This window comes from Toxotes jaculatrix, chromosome 4 (assembly GCF_017976425.1).
Source record: "Toxotes jaculatrix isolate fToxJac2 chromosome 4, fToxJac2.pri, whole genome shotgun sequence".
NCBI lineage: Eukaryota > Metazoa > Chordata > Actinopteri > Toxotidae > Toxotes > Toxotes jaculatrix.
Genome location: NC_054397.1, coordinates 11,931,744 through 11,953,285, shown reverse-complemented (window position 1 = coordinate 11,953,285; position 21,542 = coordinate 11,931,744). Strand labels below are relative to the sequence as shown.

The 21,542-nt window shown below is 38.6% G+C and overlaps 2 protein-coding genes across 2 annotated transcripts; one reads left to right on the top strand and one right to left on the bottom strand.

Moving 5' to 3' along the window:
- Positions 1-5,472: 5,472 nt before the first annotated feature.
- Positions 5,473-6,549, top strand: LOC121180933 (5-hydroxytryptamine receptor 4). The gene has a single exon (XM_041036635.1). It carries the CDS (start codon positions 5,473-5,475, stop codon positions 6,547-6,549), a length of 1,077 nt encoding a protein of 358 aa, XP_040892569.1.
- Positions 6,550-12,475: 5,926 nt separating this feature from the next.
- Positions 12,476-20,841, bottom strand: adra1d (adrenoceptor alpha 1D). Its single transcript, XM_041037132.1, has 2 exons — positions 19,515-20,841; positions 12,476-13,938 (listed from the first exon to the last, which is right to left on the bottom strand). The coding sequence occupies exons 1-2, from the start codon at positions 20,620-20,622 to the stop codon at positions 13,388-13,390; spliced, it is 1,659 nt and encodes a 552-aa protein (XP_040893066.1). The 5' UTR covers positions 20,623-20,841; the 3' UTR covers positions 12,476-13,387.
- Positions 20,842-21,542: the final 701 nt, after the last annotated feature.

Below are 21,542 nucleotides of genomic sequence, written 5' to 3'. Positions count from 1 at the left end.
TGGTTTTCTTTTTCATACTTTTTAACCAATTTTTAAGCTTATTTCCATGTATTTCTCATAGCATAACATGCCTATTTGAACTACTGTCACAACCATAAATCTTACACAATAAAGTAAAAGCATTCAAAGTAAGCTTTTGATTATAGTCTCTACCACATATGAACCTGTAGTTATGAACAAGCTGAGCACTGTATACAGACATGCCAATCCAAGATAGCTCACAGAGATGGTTAAAAAGTAGAGTTGGTTGTTTAAATTTAATTCCCTCTTTCATGGCTAATAGTGTGAGGGTTAGGGTTTGGGATTTAATTATTCTGAACATAAGACTCCCTGATTTGAGTAGTTTGTGCTACACAGCACACATGATATTATTAACAGTGAATGTACAATTCTGTGATTTCTATTGACAGTGACTTGCCATTTTCTCTTAATGCTCATGCAATAGGAATGACACACCAGAAGAGGGCTGCATTGCCCCGGGGATGATTCGTGTGTGTGTGTATTGCTTTCATCCCTGAAATGTTATATTTAGTTTTGTGTGCTCTGTTAGTCAAGGTCACACAGCCCTCACATTACCCCTAGCTATGACCATGACTTAGCTTTGATTAAAAAATAGCCAGAGAGAACAATTTTAAATGAAAAAAAAAAAGAACACGAATCAATGAGAAGAGCAAGAGAGAAAAATAAGGAACCAAGTCCATATGGTATTTTAGCAGCACCCCTCACAAAAAGCATAGAAATCATAAATTAAATCTGAAATTTCTGTTATGCAGATGTGTTTTCAGATGTGTCTTTTTTTTCTATTTTTTTTTTTTAATCTATTTTACTTCCAAGAAGTAAAATAGACAAGAAATGTGGAATCCATACATTATAATGACTAGGGATGCACCGAATATTCGGCCACCGAAAATAGCCCAAAAGTGCATTTTCGGTTTCCGGCACAGCACGGCCAAAACAGGATGTTGTGATGACACATGCGAAAACCGCGGCCAGTACGAGCGTGTCTGGAAAGGCCAACATGTCTGCGGTGTGGACGTGTTTCAGTAAATCTGAGAAAGACACACGGATAGCGATTTGCAAAACATGTAATGTCGAAATTTCAAGGTGGGACGCATCTGCAAAGCATTTCTCCACGTCGGGTTAAATTTATCACCTGAAATCCAAACATCTCGATCGCTGCGCTGAATATGAGAGGAATGCAGCGCAGAAAAGGAAAATCCCTCCGAGCACGCACACTCCGTCTGTGGCGGACGTTTTTGAAAAGGCAAGGAAGTTTAAAACTTAAAGCGCTGTAATTCTTGGTGCATTTGCTGTTGTTAAAGGCATACGGTTAACACTATGGCAATCTTTGTTTTGATACACTATTATGTTGTAGTTCTACAGCGAAAATTTTAAAATGCACTTATATGCACTTTGTGTTTTTATGAGAGAACATATTTAATTTTACAATAAATTGATTTATTCTTTGAAACGTTCATATTAATTTATGTAATCGCAATGCCTTGCAATTTTCGTGAGATTGGTACACAGACATAGTCATAAATGCAATGGTACCAATAAGTGGCAAAATAATTTCTTTCTGTGTTTCGGTTTTCGGCCTTGGTTTCGCCATTTTCGGTTTCGGCCAAGAATTTTCATTTCGGTGCATCCCTAATAATGACCATTATAATTACAGTAGTTCATTGAATAAAGTTAATTAACAAGAAGAAGCTATATCCCCCAACACATATTATATAAACAGACCATCTACAGCACTCTATATAGAATTGTGAAGTCAACAGGTTGATCAAATATACTAAGAATGACAACTAATCAACATCTCTGGCAACATTAGGTTGCATCAACCATAACCATGAAATGCTAAGTGGACATTATTTCGAAGCCTTTAAGAGTCAGTTATGTAAGTATTGACAAATTGGATGGTCGAATGAATAAATAAAATACAATAACAGAACCTGGAAAAGGGATTCCTCTTCTGTTATTTTTTGTTAGTTACCTGAATCAAGGGCCAAAGGATGGAGAGACCTGTATTCTGTATGGACTGTAAAGAAAATTTCTAATTTTGGGACATACAAAAACAGAAACTAAAACAGACTTTACCTAGACATAGAGGGAAGCCTGTGTCATTGCATAGCAAAGCCTCTGATATACACATGCACTTAGTCTTTTAGTTTTGTCCATTAAAAACCTCTCATTGTGTTGTTTTTTTTTTTTTTTTTAAAAAGGAATCTAGACTGCATTATGTTTCTCTTGAAATATATTTTTGTTGCTAATTATTAGTAAATAAACATAAATTCAAGGAAAAAGCAAATTCATACAAAGCCCAGAATGATAGAAGGATAACATTGTGTAGTACTGTCAGTCAGTATTACACTGTTTATAATGAAATGTGTAATCATATGAGATAGGTCACTCTATTTGTCTTCTAGTAAATGCAACAAAGCAAGGGAATCAACCTCTGCCCATTCCTCTTTTGGAAAACAAAAGAACAGATGTGCAGCCAGTCTACCCAGTTTGTCAAGCACACTTGCATTACACATATGAATGACTGGTCTGAAAAAACACTAGTTATTGAGCCAATGTGCCTTTTATTGCACCCTTCATTAAAAATCCCCCATGTTTAATTAGAACACATCCGCCACACTTGAGATAAGTCTGTCACTGGCTGAGGCCCAAGGTATTCAAGCTCAAAAGAACTGGCTGTGCTCTAATGCACACTGAAACACATGAAAGTGTCCATGAGCGCTGTTTCAGGGGTATGTAAAAAGTGAAGCTTCACTCATGCAAAACTCATTTAAAATGTGAAGTCTGATAATAAGTATCTATGCTTGCTTCTTCACATTAAAATAGAAACATTTTCCCTCAGTGTTATTTAGTCTCCTTATTTCTTTCTCCAAGCTGAAGCTACAGGACACTGACATTTTTTTTAAGTAATTTCTGCCTGGGACAAACAGCATTTAAGTGACCTACAACAAGTGTGTATTCTGCTACTACTTGCTGTCTGAGTAAAAGCCTGCAGCGGTGTAGTTGCTAGTTATTTCTCCCTTTGGTTTTTCCAAAAATGTGCTTCCTATAGGTGTCCAAAAAAGACAGAGACCTATATTTAAGATGCTTTCAACATTGATGTAATGCTCAAATGTGTTTCTCAGACAACATTTACAACAGTCAAAGTTTTCCTGTGAGCTGGTCCTCCTGTTCATGTGATTAGTAACCCTCTGAGTTGGACTGATTGCAAACTACCCATGCCTGCCGACGTTTTGACAAATCATCCTGAACGGGACATAAATGTCTGAATCAAATATCATAGCAATCCATCCAACAGTTGTTGAGACATTTTACTAAAAAACTAAAATGTCAACCTGCAGGTGGCACAACAGGGAAAGTCAGAGGAGCAGCAAAGTCAGTAGGATTAATTTTCCGAAGGCAGTGAATGAACTTACATTGGTTTGGTGTCAAATATAACTTCCACTAACATTATTTTTCATGCAATACTGTACAGTGGTACACTTTTTAAAGTCATTTCAACTTGCCACATTAAGGATGGCAGTATCATCAAAAATTTTGAAAATGTAAGCCTACTGTCTGCTCTTTCTAGGGACATTTGAACTGAGTTGGCAGGGGAGTTGGCAGCAGACTGTTTTTTTTTTACTGTGATCATTGTTGCGTGTGTTCATCACAGCCCATTTCCCGCATCTCCCATCCAGACCTGCAGTATGATACAGACATGAGGACAGATGATCTTCTCTCTCCTAAACAGGTGAGTGTCATTCTTTATACATTTTTGTGGTACTGCTTGATGTGAACCGGTACAATACCTTTGATTTTAAACTGAATTCAAAAGGTCGTGTTTGAGTTGCTTACATCTATAAATAAATTAACTGGGGTCACAGTAATTGATTTGCTCTTGGTAAAATCAGGTGGAAAGATGCAGAATTCTACTGAATTTATAATATTTTAAATGTGACTTTTTCAGATTTTCATTTCATATAGCTTTGTATGTATATTTTTTTTAAAAACTTCTTGCCTTTTTTATATTTTATTTTATATAACAATTCAGTATTTACACCACCATCACAATAATAGAATTGTTTTCTTATTGCTGTATTGTGAAAGATGTAACCACAAAGTGTGCATCTTATCATTTTATCAATGACCAAAATATGATTTTTATCTTTGAACTAAATATATTGAGCTATTTATATTATTATCAGGCATCAGATATGACAAACAACAGAATTTTGTATAAAATACAGTGTTATATGCTTGACAAGATTTTATGTTAAGCTTTTGCACTGATATTGCACTACTTAATGTCTACCGTCAGTGTAAATCACCAAGCTGACTTGGTGGGTAATATGGCAGAGAAGATGTATTGAACAAAATAATAGACCTTATTATAATTGTAAGTATCTTGCAGACCAGACATGGCTATTCTAAGCGAATGATGGTACCTAAGTGCCCTCTATCTCCCTGAAGAGGGAAGTGGCAGAGTAAAAGGCACTTTCACCTGCTTTCACTGAATGAATGATTAATATGTCAGCAACCTTTATGGCAGAATCTAATATTCACATAAGTGAAATTTTTAAAAATTGGATGGGTACGATAGGATCTATATGTAGAAACTTTAAATTAATAAATTAATATATTTATTTATTTCACCTTGACTTCGTTGATATTGATAGCTGTGATGATGTGTGTTGGTTCAACTCAACAAGTCTTCAATCCAAAACAAAAATCTACATTTTTCACTCAGGTTGACTTTGCCATCACCGCACAGTCCCTGTGGTATTCATTAAGATCTGTTCCAAGTCAGCTGGAACATCTGTTCCTTGTTCACACCACTAGCTCTTTAAATTTAATATTATTCTGCTCATTGCTGTATATGTGTCCTTCTGCATTACATGCTGTAACATGCAATGTGTAAATTCAAAGGACTAAAATTTAATAAATATGTACCATAATTGTTTCCTGCAACATGCAGAGTGCAAACTCCTAAGTATATCTATATAGAAAATGTGATTGTGGTGACAAGTTCCACTCCAAAAGACCTGATGACAAGTTCCAAGTTACCTAAGGTATTATTTGACACTTCAGTGTATTCTTTTTATTGGTTTTGGAAAACACACACATAAACATAGTATATCATTCTCCTCATAATATCAAGATCTGTGTTGATGAAAAGAACATCTGGTTTTGCTCGCTACACCAAGCAAAGAGATGACATTTTCGATAAGGCAGCTACAAGAGTGACAAGGGCTATTCAGCCCCACACTCATTTGTGATTTGTTCAGTAAACTAAAGCTTATAGCTTAGAAATTAACTCATGACAGGAATCTAAGTGGTTTATCCACTTTTTCACTGTAGCATAAAAGTGTCCAAACAAATTGCTTTCAAATGCCTCACAGTAATGTCAGACCAAAACACTCATTATCTACAACTTTATCTGTGTGTTTTGACAGGTTTGATTAGAACATGGATAACAGCAGCTTCGGATTGTTTGGAGATGGTAACACATCTCTTCAGAATGACCTTCAGTCCTGTACTACATTGAGGAACCAGGCATCTCGCATTTTCCTGTACTCCTTCCTCTCTGTTGGCATTGTCTGCACAGTGGTGGGAAATTTCCTGGTGGTCTTGTCCATCGCCTATTTCAAACAGTTGCAGTCGCCCACTAACTCCTTCGTCATGTCCTTGGCAGTGGCTGACTGCCTTGTTGGCCTGGTGGTGATGCCTTATAGTATGATTCGAACTGTGGAAGGATGCTGGCATTTTGGTGCCCTTTTTTGTCAGCTTCACTCTAGCCTGGATGTTATGCTTTGCACTGCCTCCATATTCCATCTCAGCTGCATTGCCTTTGACCGTTACTACGCTGTCTGCAACCCACTAGTTTATTCTTTAAAGATGTTCCGCAGTCGGGTAGTTCTTCTCATTGTTGTATGTTGGGCTGTTCCCATGCTCATTTCCTTTGGCCCCATAATGCTAGATCTTCATGTTGCAGGTGTGGACATCTTGCTCCCTAAAGATGTATGCGTGTTCATGGTCAATCGCATTTATGCTGTCATGGCTTCTCTGGTAGCCTTTTACTTACCGATGGCTATCATGCTAGTAGCCTACTGGAAGATATTCAAAGCTGCCAAACGGCAGGCCAGACAGATTAGCGCCATGGAGAGCCAGATGGCTGCCGGAGTGGGCAAAGACTCGAGCAAGAAACAAAGACACCGAAACACTATGAAGAGGGAGAGAAAGGCAGCAAAAACTTTGGGTATCATCATGGGAGTTTTTCTGATCTTCTGGATGCCCTTCTTTACAGTCAACATTGTGGACCCGTTTATTGAATACAGCACAGAAGTGGTTGTCTGGGATATATTTTTGTGGCTAGGATATATCAACTCATCTCTAAATCCCTTTCTGTATGGTTTTTTCAACCGTTCCTTCCGTAGGGCATTCCTAATGTTCATGGGCTGCAGGGTATGCCTGCCAGGATCCTCTCCTGGGATGGAACTGTCACACACTAGGAAAGAGGCAAATGAACGAGCAGATCAACCATAAAATAACATTTTTGTATATTTTTTGTAGGCCTGTGAAGATCAGTGAATTGTTGTATATTTTGGGGAATCAATGGCACTGTTCAGAGTGGTCAAACCACATTTTTTTAACAGCCAGGCACAGCATGTCTTATATTGTATTTAATATATAATTATATATATACAATATTATTATAAGAATTGTTCATAAAGTAGGATTGCCATCAACCATGACTTCAGCTGTGAAGTATTAAATTATCTCTTTCCCCTGTTTTGAGTTTGTGACAAATAGGGTCTGAATAGGCTCTGCTGCAAAGGCTTTTTCCAGTATCAGCATTTTCAAGTAAATAAGCTTTGAATAACTTCAGTGTGTAGCTATGGCCTTGGAAGAACTGTTGCCCAATGTAGGAAATGTGTTAGTGATGTTAGATGAAAATCCAACTAGAAAGTGGTTGTGAACTGCAGGAATCATTTGCCAGGATGGCCATCTACATGCCAGCCAGTTTGTTAAAGCTGAGCAATTCAAATGGTTGACATGTACACAGCTACAATCAAAACTGTTGTATGAACATTTTAAAAATACTGTTTTTCAATAATAATAGGGGAAGCTTTGAATAGATCTTAGAGGATGACAAACCAGAAGTTGCTTCAACAGAAAATAACTTAAAAGAAAATAAATAAACTGTATCTTAGTGGTTGTACACCAATCTCATATATATTAAGAATTCAAATAGATGAAAAGATACAGACCATGATTAAAACGGGCCTGTTAAAAATTACTCATGTTAACAGGCCTTTAACATAGAAAAAAAATGACTAACAAAAAATTACTTTTTTCTTTTTTTTTTTTTTTTTGAGAAGGGCCAATCCTTCTGTTTATGTTTGAATTGTTGATCTGCTTTTAACAGTAATACATGTCTCAGTGCTATTACTAAAAGAAATATTACATGGTGAGGACCCTTTCAGAGGGAACCAAAACTGTAAAGGTTAAGATTAACTAAACAGGAGAACAAGGTCTTCAGGTGATTGCAGGATGAAAAAGCAAAGACTTAACCTACAGATAAGGATGAAGACCCACAGTTTTGAAAGTGAGTGCGTTAGATAAATGTCAAGTTAAATAAAATGAAAGGCAAAGCACGCATTTGACTGTGCATCTCATTCTATTTACACTGACAATCTGTATACTTTTACTGTCAGGCTTGCTAGTTTGGAGGTGCTATAGGACTTCGGTGCATTGTGGACTGGGCAGCAGTCGCCCTCATGACCTGGGGCTGGACCCAGATAAGCGGCAGATGATGACATAATATGTATGAGTCCAAAAAATCTGCAACCCCGAAATAATGCGTCCCTTACAACTTACTGTTAAAATTAAGCATATTTTACTCTAATGTTACTGATTTTATATGTAATGTCATTTGATTGTTTCTGATATGACAACTCACATTCTCAGCATAAGTTAGTGTTAACACTTTTTTAAATCTTTTCTATTAAGTTTGACTATTAAAGAAGAGAGAAAGGCAGAGGGCAAATAATTAGTATTTTGTAGCAGGACTACAGTGTCTGTCAGAGTTATCAATACATGAGATAAGTGTCAAGTTTCACAATCCACAAAGCCTTCTCCCATTGTTGTGATTGTTGTAATAAGGCAGTGAGTGATCAGTGTGTAATTGCAAGGTATGTTTTACTAAACATGCTTGCTAGGTGAAGTCTTTGGGTATAAATGGGCATGTGAAATAAAGCTGTGTTTTGAATGTGGTCATGAAAACATTGCTGTCGATAGATAGAATAGACTGAATTCAAGATTTGCAGACAAATTAAAAATAACAAAAGAATGTGAGACCTCAAGCTGTTGTGGCAAAATGGCAGGTAATGGATGATTGAGCTTATTTGTGTTTATGTGTGTGAAGGTGTTCTCTCACTTTTCACCACACACACACACACACACACACACACACACACAAATACATACATATATATATTTTTTTTTATTTATCACAATTGATTTTCTATAAGATGTACTGTACATTCATTTTTTAAAAAAGGCAAGTTTAAATTATAAACTCATTGCAGACTAAGATTTCAAAAAAATTCCTTCTAACTCTTAAGATGTGTACAAACTATACATTTTTCCAGGGGTCATTAATATTTTAATTTTGAAATGTTTGAAGTTAAAATCAAGACTGCTCTTTAAACAAACACCACATACACACTGTACACAAGGTTTGTGGCACATTGTGGGCAATGAAATATTAAAGCACAACTGATGTGGAAATATAAAATGTAAAATATCATGCAAAGTTTTTAAGAGACGGTTTGGTGTATACCTGTGATATCCATGGTTGAGGTTTATTCAGAGCTAAGGGCTGCATTTCCATGGTAACAATCACATCTGCTAAAACTGACAAAAAGAAAGAAGAAAACATGACTCAGTTTGTGGTTTAACATTACTGTAAAGTGAGAAAAAAGAGTTTCAAGGAGTTACTAAGGTTTCCAGAAACTCTTTCCAAAAAAAAAAATAAAATAAAATCAGAGGCACTTACGTCACAGGGCGACTAAGCGTGCGTGTGTGTGCGCGTGGGGTTGCGTGCGCACCTACCGGAAGTACTTGGACCTGATAAGACACAGGTGTGTGTGGTGGCGGGAGACGCGGTGGAAGAGTGCTGGTCATACGGCCGCCACGGCATCTTGCCTGAAGAGTACGGTGAACAGCGCGAGAGGAGCGCTTCGTTTGAGTCGTTTGCACCCGCTGCCGAGACCTAAGGAGCCGCTGCCACTTGGGGATCCAGGCCGCCACCACCACGCCACAGACGCACGGTGCGAGAGGGGGAAGCCTTCCACCCCTCCTGCGGTTAAGTACCCCTGTATTTCTTTGAATACATCGATCGAAATAGCGTTTGGTGACGCTGTGTTTGCTGTGACAATTTACTCTGTCTTCCCTTTGTTCTTGGTGGTTCTGATATTCTTGGACAAATTTGGCATCTCGACATTTTTACCCAAACAGTTCCAGCAGTCTTTGTGGATTGGGCCTTATTTTGTTTGGAGTGGATTTACTTTTAATGGATTAGTTATTTAATTCCTCGAGTTGTTTTGTGTTGGGTTCTTCAGTTTGTTGTGTTTCTTTATCTATCTGTCTATCTATCTATCGATCGTAACAAGGTTGTAGGTAGAGCTTCAAAATGCAAAAAGAAGAAACGAGCAAGAGACAAAGAATAGAGAGTAGGCAATTTATTGAAAACTGCATGTAGACTCAAAGAGGATGTTCATCAGCTGATCAAAAGTTTAAGACCACAGCCCAAAAAAACACCCCCAAAACAGAACTAAAAGTGTAAAAAAAAAAGGACTCTGTAGTGAGTAGCCCCACTGTTCTTGTTGATCACTTCAAAAATTCGTTTAGGCATGCTTGATGTGAGTGTTTCCAGGAGGCTGGTGGGAACGTTGCTCCAATCGGTGAAGATGGTTTCACAAAGGGCATCGAATGTCTGGAACTGACGTCTATTTTTGTAAACTTCCCCCTTCCGTCCATCCCCAAATGTTCTCAATGGGATTTATATCAGGGGAACATGAAGGATGGTCCAAAAGAGCAACGTTATTCTCCTGGAAGAAGTCACCATCATCACCTTCATCAGGCAGGCGATGTGAACTGCAGCGATGTCCTGCTGAAAGACCCAGCCAGTACCGCACAGACGGGAGCCCTCAGTCAAGAGGGATGCCCACTGCAACATTTCCCACTTTGCCAGCCACCATTTGATGCCCCTGCAAAACCTGAAGCTCCATTGTTCCATTGAAGGAAAAATCACCCCAGATGATGATGGAGCCTCCTCCACTGTGCCGTGTAAAAAAAACATCTCCAGTGTGATCTCCTTACCATGCCAATAACGTTGGAAGCCATCAGGAGCATCCAGGTTAAATTTTTTCTCTTTAGAGAATAAAACTTTCTTCCACCTTTCAGTGTCCCATGTTTGGTGCTCCCTTGCAAAGTCCAAACGGGCAAGTTTGTGGTGGGGAGGAGACGTGGCCTTTGAAGACATTTTCTGTTCTTTAAGCCCTTCTCTCGCAGATGTTGTCTTGTGATTATTGGATTGCAGTCAGCATCAGTAAGGGCCTTAATTTGGGTCGAGGATCGGCCTGTCTTCACAGACAGACCGTGGGATCCTCTGGCTTGGCGCAGGTAAATTTTTTTTGTTGAAAATTTGTTCGAAATTTTTGTTTCTACCACTTCACTGTTTTGTCCCATAACCCTCAGGATCTTTAAAGAAATTTAAAATGACTGTTTTACTGCGTCCAACCTTGGCAGCAATGGCGCGTTGCAAAAGGCCTTGTTTAAGCAGCTCAGTAATCCTGCCACATTCAGAGGCAGAAAGCCTCTTTGCCTTTGCCATCAGGAGATCATGACAGTGTGAATGAAAGCTGTGAAAGCCAGATTTTTGTGCAGATTTTGACTTTTTAAGGCTATGGTCTTAAACTTTTGATCAGCTGATGAACAGCCTGTTTGAGTTTAAAAGCAGTTTTCAATAAATTGCCTACTCTCTATATATTGTCTGTTGCTCTTGTTCCTTTGCATTTTGAAGCTCTACTTACAACCTTGTTACAATCCACTGGCACGAAATGTGAATACTTGTAATTTTTCCACTGGTCTTAAGATTTTGTTCAGGTGTGTAGTACAAAGACTCATAGGTGGCTGGCCACCCTGACGGATGCCCTATTTTGTTTTCTCTCTCTCCCAAGCTATCAACTGACAGCCACACAGAGACCTGCTGTCCAGGGGGTCACCTAAACTCTGTCTGGGCAAGTGGACAGTCTGTTGGACTCTTTTAATTCGATCCTCCCGAGTACTCTTTTTTTCTATTGTTTTTAGCTTGGTTCTGTAATAAAGATATTTATATATTTTTAATTGAGCCTTCCCTTGGGTTTTGTTGACTTGGTGTGGCTGCTCCCCAACCGAGAAGAGTATTATATACTGTCATGGTTGCTCCACTTGGTGACACTTAGATGCCCAGTACACAGGGCTTATAGCAAAGTCTTACTCAAGATCATCAAGAACCAGACAGCTTTATCTTAAAGATGGACTTAGATGTTTATCTCCAGTCTTTTAATAAGCTCCAAGACATGGTTAGAGTCTACCTTTGTTAAACCAGCACCAGCGCTGGCAGTACACAACCAGGAGTCAAGACAATGTGTGACTCTTTTGCTTTGTGAAACTGCAAGTGTAATCAACACATTACAATAGGAATCGGTGACTTTTTTTCTTTTCACTTGAGTTAAGAAATAGCTTTGATGAAATCAGACTGTTGTTACAAGTCAATTTTTGCAAGTGGGACAGAAGGGTGAGAATCTGAACGACAAGAAGCTAGAGAGAGAGAGAAATACACATATATGTAGCAGCATATATTTTTCTGCTATTTATTTTTGGACTTTAAGACTATAATAATAGTCATTTGTTTTCTGTCATTGTGTTTCAGTCCTTCATGGGATGTCCAAATATAAGAACTATTTTCTGTTTATTTTCATCTCATACTTTTTTTATGTCATTTATTAGTTTTGGAAATTGTCACAAATGAAAAAAATTCTGTTGGTTGATTTTCCCCAAGTTCCAGAAAAGATTTGGGTAAACTCATGGTGGAATGAGACTAATAACAGGAAGCATTTGAGATTTATTAGTCTTGATAGACTCCGTCTCTGCTTCTCTTAGTTTCTCGACATTGCCTGCAGCTGAAGCCTTATGTCTGTGTGTATGAATTCCTAAAATCTTTATTTGTATTTGAATGTCAATCAACAGATTCCCACTACTCTGTTTACATTGCTTAACACATTAAAATATTGGCTATAAACAAACCCATTTTTGCCTCCCAAAAGCAAGTTTGGTGTGAAGGTAAACAACAGTGACATCTGCTGGATGGGACAGATTTTTTTTTTTTTTTTTCTTTTTTAAATCATGAATCAAATCATAAGGATGCCTTGCACTCCTTTTTATTTTATTTTTCATTTGACATAAACATGACATCAGAAAATACAAAAAAGCCTATTTATTTCACATTAGCACTCACTTGGCAATGCAAATTACAGTTCGGTGGGATTTTATTTAAACAAATGTACATATCAATGCCAAGTTAACTTATAAATCCAACTTTTAAAATAAATAACCTATACTGTGCAGCAGTGCCTTGTCAAAACGGAAAAAAGGTGAAGTATCATAATTCATTCAACAATAAAAATTGCACTTATGACTCTAACTTTGCTCGTTAGAGCTTCAAAACCTTTGTTTCAGTCCATTTCCATCCAATCCATCAATCCATCCATTACAGTCAGCAATAGTGTTTTTTTTTTCTTTTTTTCTTTCTTTATGTCAAATCAGCTGGACACCAAACAAAGCAGTCACCATTCAGTGGGAGTCATCACACAGTGTCAGCTGGCTGATACTTAAAGACATGGAAATTGTCTGATATGAAATTTTAAGGAAGTAAGTGTAACCGTAATAATGGCATTGAATTACGTTAAGTGTCTCACCAAAAATGCGTACACCTGTCAACTGTGTGGCTGTGTAATGTCCATGCAAGGTGCCTCCAAGTGACAGTGGTGAAATGAAAGTCCAAGGAGTTGGCAACTTTTCCGTCTTCTTCCAAAATGAGGCTTTAAGTAGTTCACAAGAATTTTTATCTAAATAAACACAATGGTCATGAGGGATTGAGATAAAGATTTAGTCCTGTTTGGGCTGGGGTCAAGCCATCATTCTCAGTCCACAGCTTTAATCAAGCTTTGATTCTCAGTTATTTTGTGAGCACAAAATTATGCCCTATCTTAGTCTTTCCTGCATGTTGATCCAATATGGTCCTTTGAAAATAAATAAAAGAATCTCTGGTGACCCTCTAAATGTCAGTCTCTTTCAGACCATAGCAGTCTGCCAGATCATAGAACTGATAACTGTTCTGCTCACAGGAGCTGTAAATCCCCATAGAGACTGTGTCCACTATATCAATCCGGCCAACTGCAGGTGTGGTACCCTTTCCTGTTCCTCCCTTGATTTTATTTGACAGGTTGTTCACTTTCTCTTTGAGCTGGAAAGAGGACTTTTGCAGGGGTGGAAACAGACTCCATCTGTTGAAACCTAAGGAGCGCCCTTTCCCCTTGTATAACAAAGAACTGCCACAGGATTCACGCACAGCATAGCCAGTCTTATAGTCTGCCTTCTGATCCCTTGTCATTCCTTTTACAGCTGTCCGCCACCTCTGGTCATAGAAGCGACGCAGGACCCTCCGTCTTTGGTGACACTGGCATCTGAGGAGCCGAGTGAAAGCCCTCTGGAACTCTTTGCTGGAGCAAGGGTAGATCATGGGGTTGATGCAGCTGTTGAAGTAGCCCAACCAAAAGACCACCTTGAACACAGTGTCAGATGGCTTCAGTGCTGGGAAGAAGGAACCTATAGAGAAGACGGTAAGATTTGTGAATAAACATGCACAATACGAGAACAGGATACTGGGGTCAATTTTCCATCAAGAATCAACGCAGCACAAAGTGCAATTGAAGCTAAATGTAGGTACAGTCTGAGAATTTATGTTTCAGACAATATCTTTCTATAGACCATGACTGAATATAATATCAGCGACAAAATACAGTACATACAGTATTAAGTCAATCTGGATTTTAATTGGTTCAAATAATATTTAAAATAATTCATTAAAATAATTAGAATTGCTATTAATTAGTAGATACCACAATTTTAAAATGGTTTATCCTTTTCAGGAACTATATAGGAAAACATTATTAAGGGGATCCTAAATCTGTTTATCTGCTGTTTGATCCATACACTACAAATAATGCAAACAAATGTGTGTGTGTACAGCTTTATCATGCTAATATGCTATGTATACACATTTTCCAGCATTCTGACAGTTGGACATCTGATTTACATCAAACAGGTTGCTAATAACATGAAGGAAATGTAAATTTCCCTGTGAAATATGCTTTCTCTGAGAAAGCACCTTGTACGCCTGGTCTTGTCAGGTGTTTGTAATGCTTGCAGGAGATTCCTGATATCTCGGTCATCATGGTTTGAAAATTCTACATGTAACTCACTGCCTTTGCTTGTGCACAGGTTTATACAAAACCTGTCTCTCACATCTTTGCCACCTTTAAATATGGCATTTATCAGCTTTCTTTAGAATGGTGTAACATGCAAATTTAACAACCTTTTTTCTTAGGACATTAATTGAGTGACAGCATAAAAAACACAAAACTAGAACCATTCTAGGCTCTTTATCAGCCTTGTCCTATAGCTGATATATAACATTAAAGAATGGTTATAATTGAAGAAAAGATAAAAGTTCTGAGTTTAGAGGCTTGGATTTAACAGAGCACTGGTACCAAACACAGAGACAGCATATCACAGTGCTAATGTCAGGTCTGCACTGCCTGGGCCCAGATGTCCATTTTCATTTCAGTACTGTTAGTACATTGTGGAAATATATAAAATGGCTTGTATGTGATTTTCAAAGATTTTCGTGCTGTTTTGACATCAGCTAACAACGACATACTGTGCTCTAACAAATGCAAACAGGGGGCCTGTACCATTTACTCAAAAAAAAAAAAAAAAAGAGTTCTCTAGATTGCTTGTATCTTTTTCTGCAGCATGTATGTACAGTGTTTTATGTGTTGCAGCTGCTGCCTGGATCTTACTTTGCTTTCATCTGTTAAAAGACTCATCAGTAAACGATTCCCCACTGAACACCTTTAAAGATTGTGATGAATAAACCGATTAAAGGAAATTATCTTCTCCATTGATTCTGCTCACTGAAGTGACATCACCTTAAAGGCAGACAGCAAGTGATTCACTATTCTGACGCACAACCACAACACCATGACAACAGGTAATCTTTTTTTTTTTTTTTTTTTTGCCTTTGAGATAACAGAATCTTTCAAGTCTGATGTCTGCAAGATGATTGCCATCTTAAATCCCTTCTGAGGATGTCAGTGTTTTTAAGTTCACACCAGCTCATATCCCAGAACAAATCACAAAGTCAACCAACAAATGAATACTTTGAATACACATGGAAGCCTGTTGAGCCTGACGAGTCTGGGGATCTGTCCAGTTTCCCGGACAAACTTTTTTAATGGCTCTTTTGTATGTGTACACAGAATCCTGACCTCAGTTACAGAGCTTATGGCATTATCTCCTTGACATTTACTGTCCCCGTGTGAGGGTCAACATTTGACACTGGGCTTTTTAAAACTCAATATACCTCAATATATTGCCACCAAGGATCAAACTATGGTTCTGGGAATACCTGCATTATGGTGTACATTCATAGTACACCATATTGACCAAATGGCATATAGTAATGATTATATTATCCAACAGTGCCACTTATATTACCAGAAACTGTAAATATTATAATGTTATAATATATATAATTCTATATACATATAATACATTATTATATTGGATTGTTCTTAAAATACACTAGTGACCAGCGTGGCTTATTGATGTGAGTTTGAATTTTTTTTTTTTTTTTTGCTTGTTTTGTTTTTGACAACAATGGAAGAGAAGAAAAATGTGTAATATCACTAGACAGAGTTCTTGATAAAGAAGTATAATACTCTGTGTTCAGTCATAACTGAAATGACACCAGGTTTCATTGTCCTATTAGTCTCATTGCATTTTTTGACAGTATTTTAGACAGTATTTTCTAAGATACATTTACTGTGAAACTATAACATCTTCAGTGTTATAGTTTATGTGTTATTATTTCAATATTACAGAATAGAAAACATACATATAAAACACAGAAAGGCCAACTGTAGAAAGTGATAGTTTTGACATGTAGGACTTTGTGTCTTCACACTGGTTGGATTTATGTCAGCGAGAAAAGGAAAGCTTAGAGGAAAATCATCCAATGATAACACTGGTGGGTAATTAATGCTAAAATGCTAATTCTACATTCCCTGTGCAATATGGATGTGCTTGATATTTATACATTACACTGGGAGAGAGACATCATTCAAAGTAATTCTGAAAGACTATGTCTCTTTCATCCATCCCTTTCTGGCAAAAAGAAAAAAAAATAGTATTCATGAGTCTAGTGCACTAATATAAGCAAATGGTGTTGAGGCACTCTCACTAGAGTTTCAGATGAGTCAGACTACTCCTTCTAGATTTGCATCATCACAGAGAAAGAAACTGATTGGCATAAGAGGTGCTAAAAGTACATGTCTGCCTCTCAGCAAAAGGTTACTCATTAATGCTGTGTCTCTACTAAGCACCAACATCAATCCGTCTGACTGACCAAATATGAGTAAGCAGGGCTACAGCCTGTGGGTTGTAGCTGCTTCTCCCTCATCAATCAGTCATTCAGGAAACAAACAGCAGTACCCCATAGGGAGGAATTCAAAAAAACAACGTCACACTTTATTGATCCCTGCAGGGACAAATTTTTAAACTACTTCCACCAGGTAGGTCAAAGGTCAGGGTCAAATTGCACGTCTGACAGGATTCAACAGGACAGATGGTTTCCATCAAGGAGCTTAAATTCCTATAAAGATTTTGTTAGACCATTTAGGTGTTTTTGATGGTCTTATTTCTTTATCATGCAAGTTAGTCGTCTACCGTCTACGATCATAAATTTAAAATGACTCAAGATTACATCAGACGTTTTTCTCTAAGATAAATATTCCTTTTGGCTGAGCTGCCTTTTGTTTTCTCTTTTGAATGTTGATTTTCAGTGTAGTGCCACACTGAGAGTAATGGACTCGGCCTTGAGATTCTGGATGATGTTCCCCAGGAGCAGGCTGTATAACGTGATCACAAAGTCATTATGATCGATATGATTATGTAGATGAAAATTATGTGATTAGAGATTGCTCATTATAGTCAACTCCAAACTTTTCAGAACGTTTCAGAATGGTCTCACTATTTTAACACAAGGTACTTATGAATGAATGTCTAGTTGATGAATTTACTAATGAATGTAACATCCCATTACATTATGGTGTAGCCTATTGATTTGAACTAACAATTAAAATTAGTTGGTTTGAAACTCATTCATGTCTTTATTCATTTTCTGTCACAGGAAAGGATGGCGTATCTACCAATCTTAGACTGCTAGATACAAATAAACTTGCCCTTTTCACTCCCATTGAGTGAGTAAAATGATTAGCAGCACCCATTTCATCTCCTGCAGGCTCGGCTCTAATAATTCGATTCTGTAAATTTATAGGTGCAGCAAGAATGAGAGTCCTGTGAGTGCTATACCTGATAAGATACTGGCCATTTGTTCGTAATGGCTTTTACAATCAATTACTTGAAATATATGCAAAATGAGAATTCATGAGGCAACCATTAGTGTGTGCATGTGTGTGTGAGTACTGTTACTTTCTGTAAGTGCAGCTTGATATGCATGCTGCATTTTTCAGTTTGATTTATGTATGGCCATAATGTCTCACCTTGGTCATACCCATCGAAGGGGCTTTTCAACCATCTGCAGTGATTAGAGAATGTTTCTTTATTTGTGTTTTGTCTCTCTTTCTTATCCTTTCAAAACTGTGGTCAGTTTTAGAGATATGCTCGACATAATTAGCCAGTGCCTACTGTGCTGCATCTCTGCCAAAACCGGCTCAGATATGTTTAAAGATAACCAGGTCACATTTTCTGTATATGTGGGCAACTTCCCGCTCACATCCAGATTAGATGGGTACAATTGTGCCAAATCTTAAGTGGCCCAAACTGTTCACCAATATATGGGCCATATTTTCCATATCAAATGTGGGTCACTTTAGGTTCACATCCAAAATTAGCAGGTGCTTACTGTGCCATACCTTTGCCCAGATATGTTAGAAGATAAGTGGACCATATTTGTTGCATCATATGTGGGTCACTTTTGACACCCATATTAGCTTTTGTTGACTGTGCCACATCTGTGTCAAAGGTGGTTCACATTTGCTGGTTGGGCCTAACTTGCTATTTTATATATGGGCCACTATATGGGCTCATATCCACTTTGCTCGGGCCAGAAGAAGGCCAGCGGTCCCACATCATTACCTGAAGTGGCCCACATCTGCATTTTATCTGGTACACCTACATTGTTATTCTACAGTACAAACAGTTCTGTGTTTTCAGGACTTCCTGGTGACATTTAATGTAACAATTTTGACCTTTCTGTGCTACAAATGTGGACCACAAATAAAACCCTTAACAAGAAAATACAGTGAATCATTATTTTACCTGAATGTGAGCAAGTAAAACAGATAGCCCACAGGTGCTGGTACTTGGGATGAGCAGCTGTGATGCTTGCAAGTTACTGGGAGCATTTAGCTGTAGAGTGCTCATCACTGAAGAATGTCAGTCGATTAGGACTTCTCTCTTAAAAATGTGACATTAGCCAGCTCTCAGAAAAATCACATGAAAACAAGTCACATTACTGGTCATGTTGCATTTTTTCCCCTTTTTATCACCAAGGGATTTGTTTTTCTGACATTACAACAATCTTAATTTTGATCAGTTCCTGGCTTAGTTCCCAAAACAAACAGCAAATGAAATCCAGCATATCCCCTTTTTTCTATTTCCTGTTATGCCCAAATCTCACTGTACAAGTGCTTGTTTGTTGATATTTTAAGTTTTCTTAAATGCAGTGTGATTGGTTTGATGCTGGCCTGCTCCTGCAGCCAATATTTATAGAAATCTAAGCAGTCCTCTGGAGGAGCTGCAGAAACTGAAAAAGTTTAATCACTCCAAGTGACGCAAAGGCATTAATTAATCACATTAAACATTGATCAGTTGGTTAGAAAATATCTAATGTCACGGCTTTACATCTGCCACCTTATCATTAAAGCAGTAAATCATAAATGTTTTTTTTTTTTCTGCTTGTTTGGTGTCCTTGAGAAAAACAACGCTGACAGGGAGGATACAAGATCATATGAAACTGTGCTGCACCTAATGTTAAGAAACACAACGCACCGATGCTAGACCACAAAGAAGGAGAGATTGAAAGTTATAAGACATACCCAACGGCAGAAAGAAGAAAAACGGCAGCCAGCAGAGGATAAACATTCCCACGACGATGGCGAGGGTTTTCGCTGCCTTTTTCTCCCTGGAAAACTTCATCAGTCGCACTGAGAGCGAACTTCGAAACGGGTGGTTTTTGTTGCTTTTTGAGCTGGCCGGACGCGCGTCCTCCAGCACGCTGCGACAGTGAATCCGGAGGACCACTTCCATCGACTTATTTCTCTCTCTTTTGACGCCCGCTTCCAGGCTCTTAGTAGTCCTGCGGGCCACCACATAGACCCGAAAATACATGATGAGAATGACCATGAGCGGGAGGTAGAAAGAGAAGAGAGAGGAGAAGAGCGCGTAGCCCGGCTCCTCCGTGATCCTGCAGATGCTGTCGTCCACAGGCGGAGGTTCCTTCCATCCCAGGAGCGGTCCGACAGAGATGACCGTGGATGATACCCAAACTAGAACTAAAATAGCTACTGCCCTCCTCTCTGTCATAATACTCGGGTATTTAAGGCAGTATTTCACCCCTATGTACCGGTCGATGGAGATGATGCAGAGGCTGAGGATGGATGCGGTGCAACAGAGCACATCCACCGCTGCCCAGATGTTACAGAAAACCCGGCCAAACACCCAGCATCCCAGAACCTCTAAAGATGCCGAGAAGGGCAGCACAATAATGCCGAGCAGCAGGTCTGCCATGGCTAAGTTAACAATAAAGTAGTTTGTGACAGTCTGCAAATGTTTGTTGCATACCACAGACAGGATAACCAAAATGTTCCCAACAATTGCAACCAAAATAAAAACGGAGAGAAAGATCCCAACCCCGACAACCTGTGAGTCCAGTGTGAAGTTCCTACAAGTCGAGATGCTGTCGTTTGGAAATATTGGGTCCAAAACAGATCCATTGAAAGCCTCAGCAAAATAGATCCCATAGTTGCTTTCGTTCCTCAGGTTAGAGTCTGGCATTTTGAAACGCCATAAAGAGAACTTTGGAGTAAGTTTTCTAAAGAAAGCAGTGTTTCGGGCACTTACGCATGTCAGTCTTTCTTTCCAGCAAGACAATGAAACAGGCGTCCTCGCAGTCAAAATTTGCCACAGGTCAAGCGAAGGATACATATATATGCATATATAAAAAGAAAAGTCCGTTTAGCTACAGGCATACGCATTATTAGGAGAGGAATGTCTGCAAAAACAGAAGTATTTACCTCACTCAAAAAACAACTGAGGTTTAGATTCTGGATGAAGCAAAAGCATTTTTAGATGCAATAATAGTAAAAAATAATCAAATACACTTAGGTCCATTTCAGCGCATTTCTTCTATGCCGTGATTTTCCACTGGTGGCATCCTTTGTAACAAATCCCTGATCACAGAGTCAGAGCTGATACAGCAGGTCTGGACCTACAGCTCCACCCACACGTCACATATTTACTGCTGCGTTCACAGTCTCCACAAGAGAGCGTCACTTTAAATCTGGTCACGAAATGACACATTAATTAAAACTGACACTTTTCATCTCTTCATCTGATTTGTTTTCATTAAAATGTGTTAAAATTGTTAGGTTTTTGCATCCGCAGTATGTTTAAGCATGTCTTACAGTCCCATAGTGCCCTCATTTGGCAATAATGTATACATTAAAAAGAAAAAAAAGGACAAAAGAAAGACCCTCTTCATTAACTACCTGAAACAAACCTGTTTTCCTTCTTACAAAGATAAGACAAAGCAAATCAATCAGGCCATCCAAACTGCCACCAGGCACCAACAAGCCAGCACTGGCCACTTGTGGGAATGAGAAACTGTGTACCTTCAGGCAAAGCTGTGAAGTTTCTCAGTGACACTGCAGCTGCCATCCCCAGGCCGAGTGTGCATAGCTTAAGTAGAAGGACAGGCCCGCGCAAACCGCCAGGGAGCCTGGAGGAGAAGAAAGGTCAAAAGGCAGAGTCACAGAGTGGACAAATAAGCCATGCATGGGAAAACATCAGCCCAGGATGCTAAATCACCGCTTTGTCCAGTGTGCTGTGACATACAGCTCCGTCTT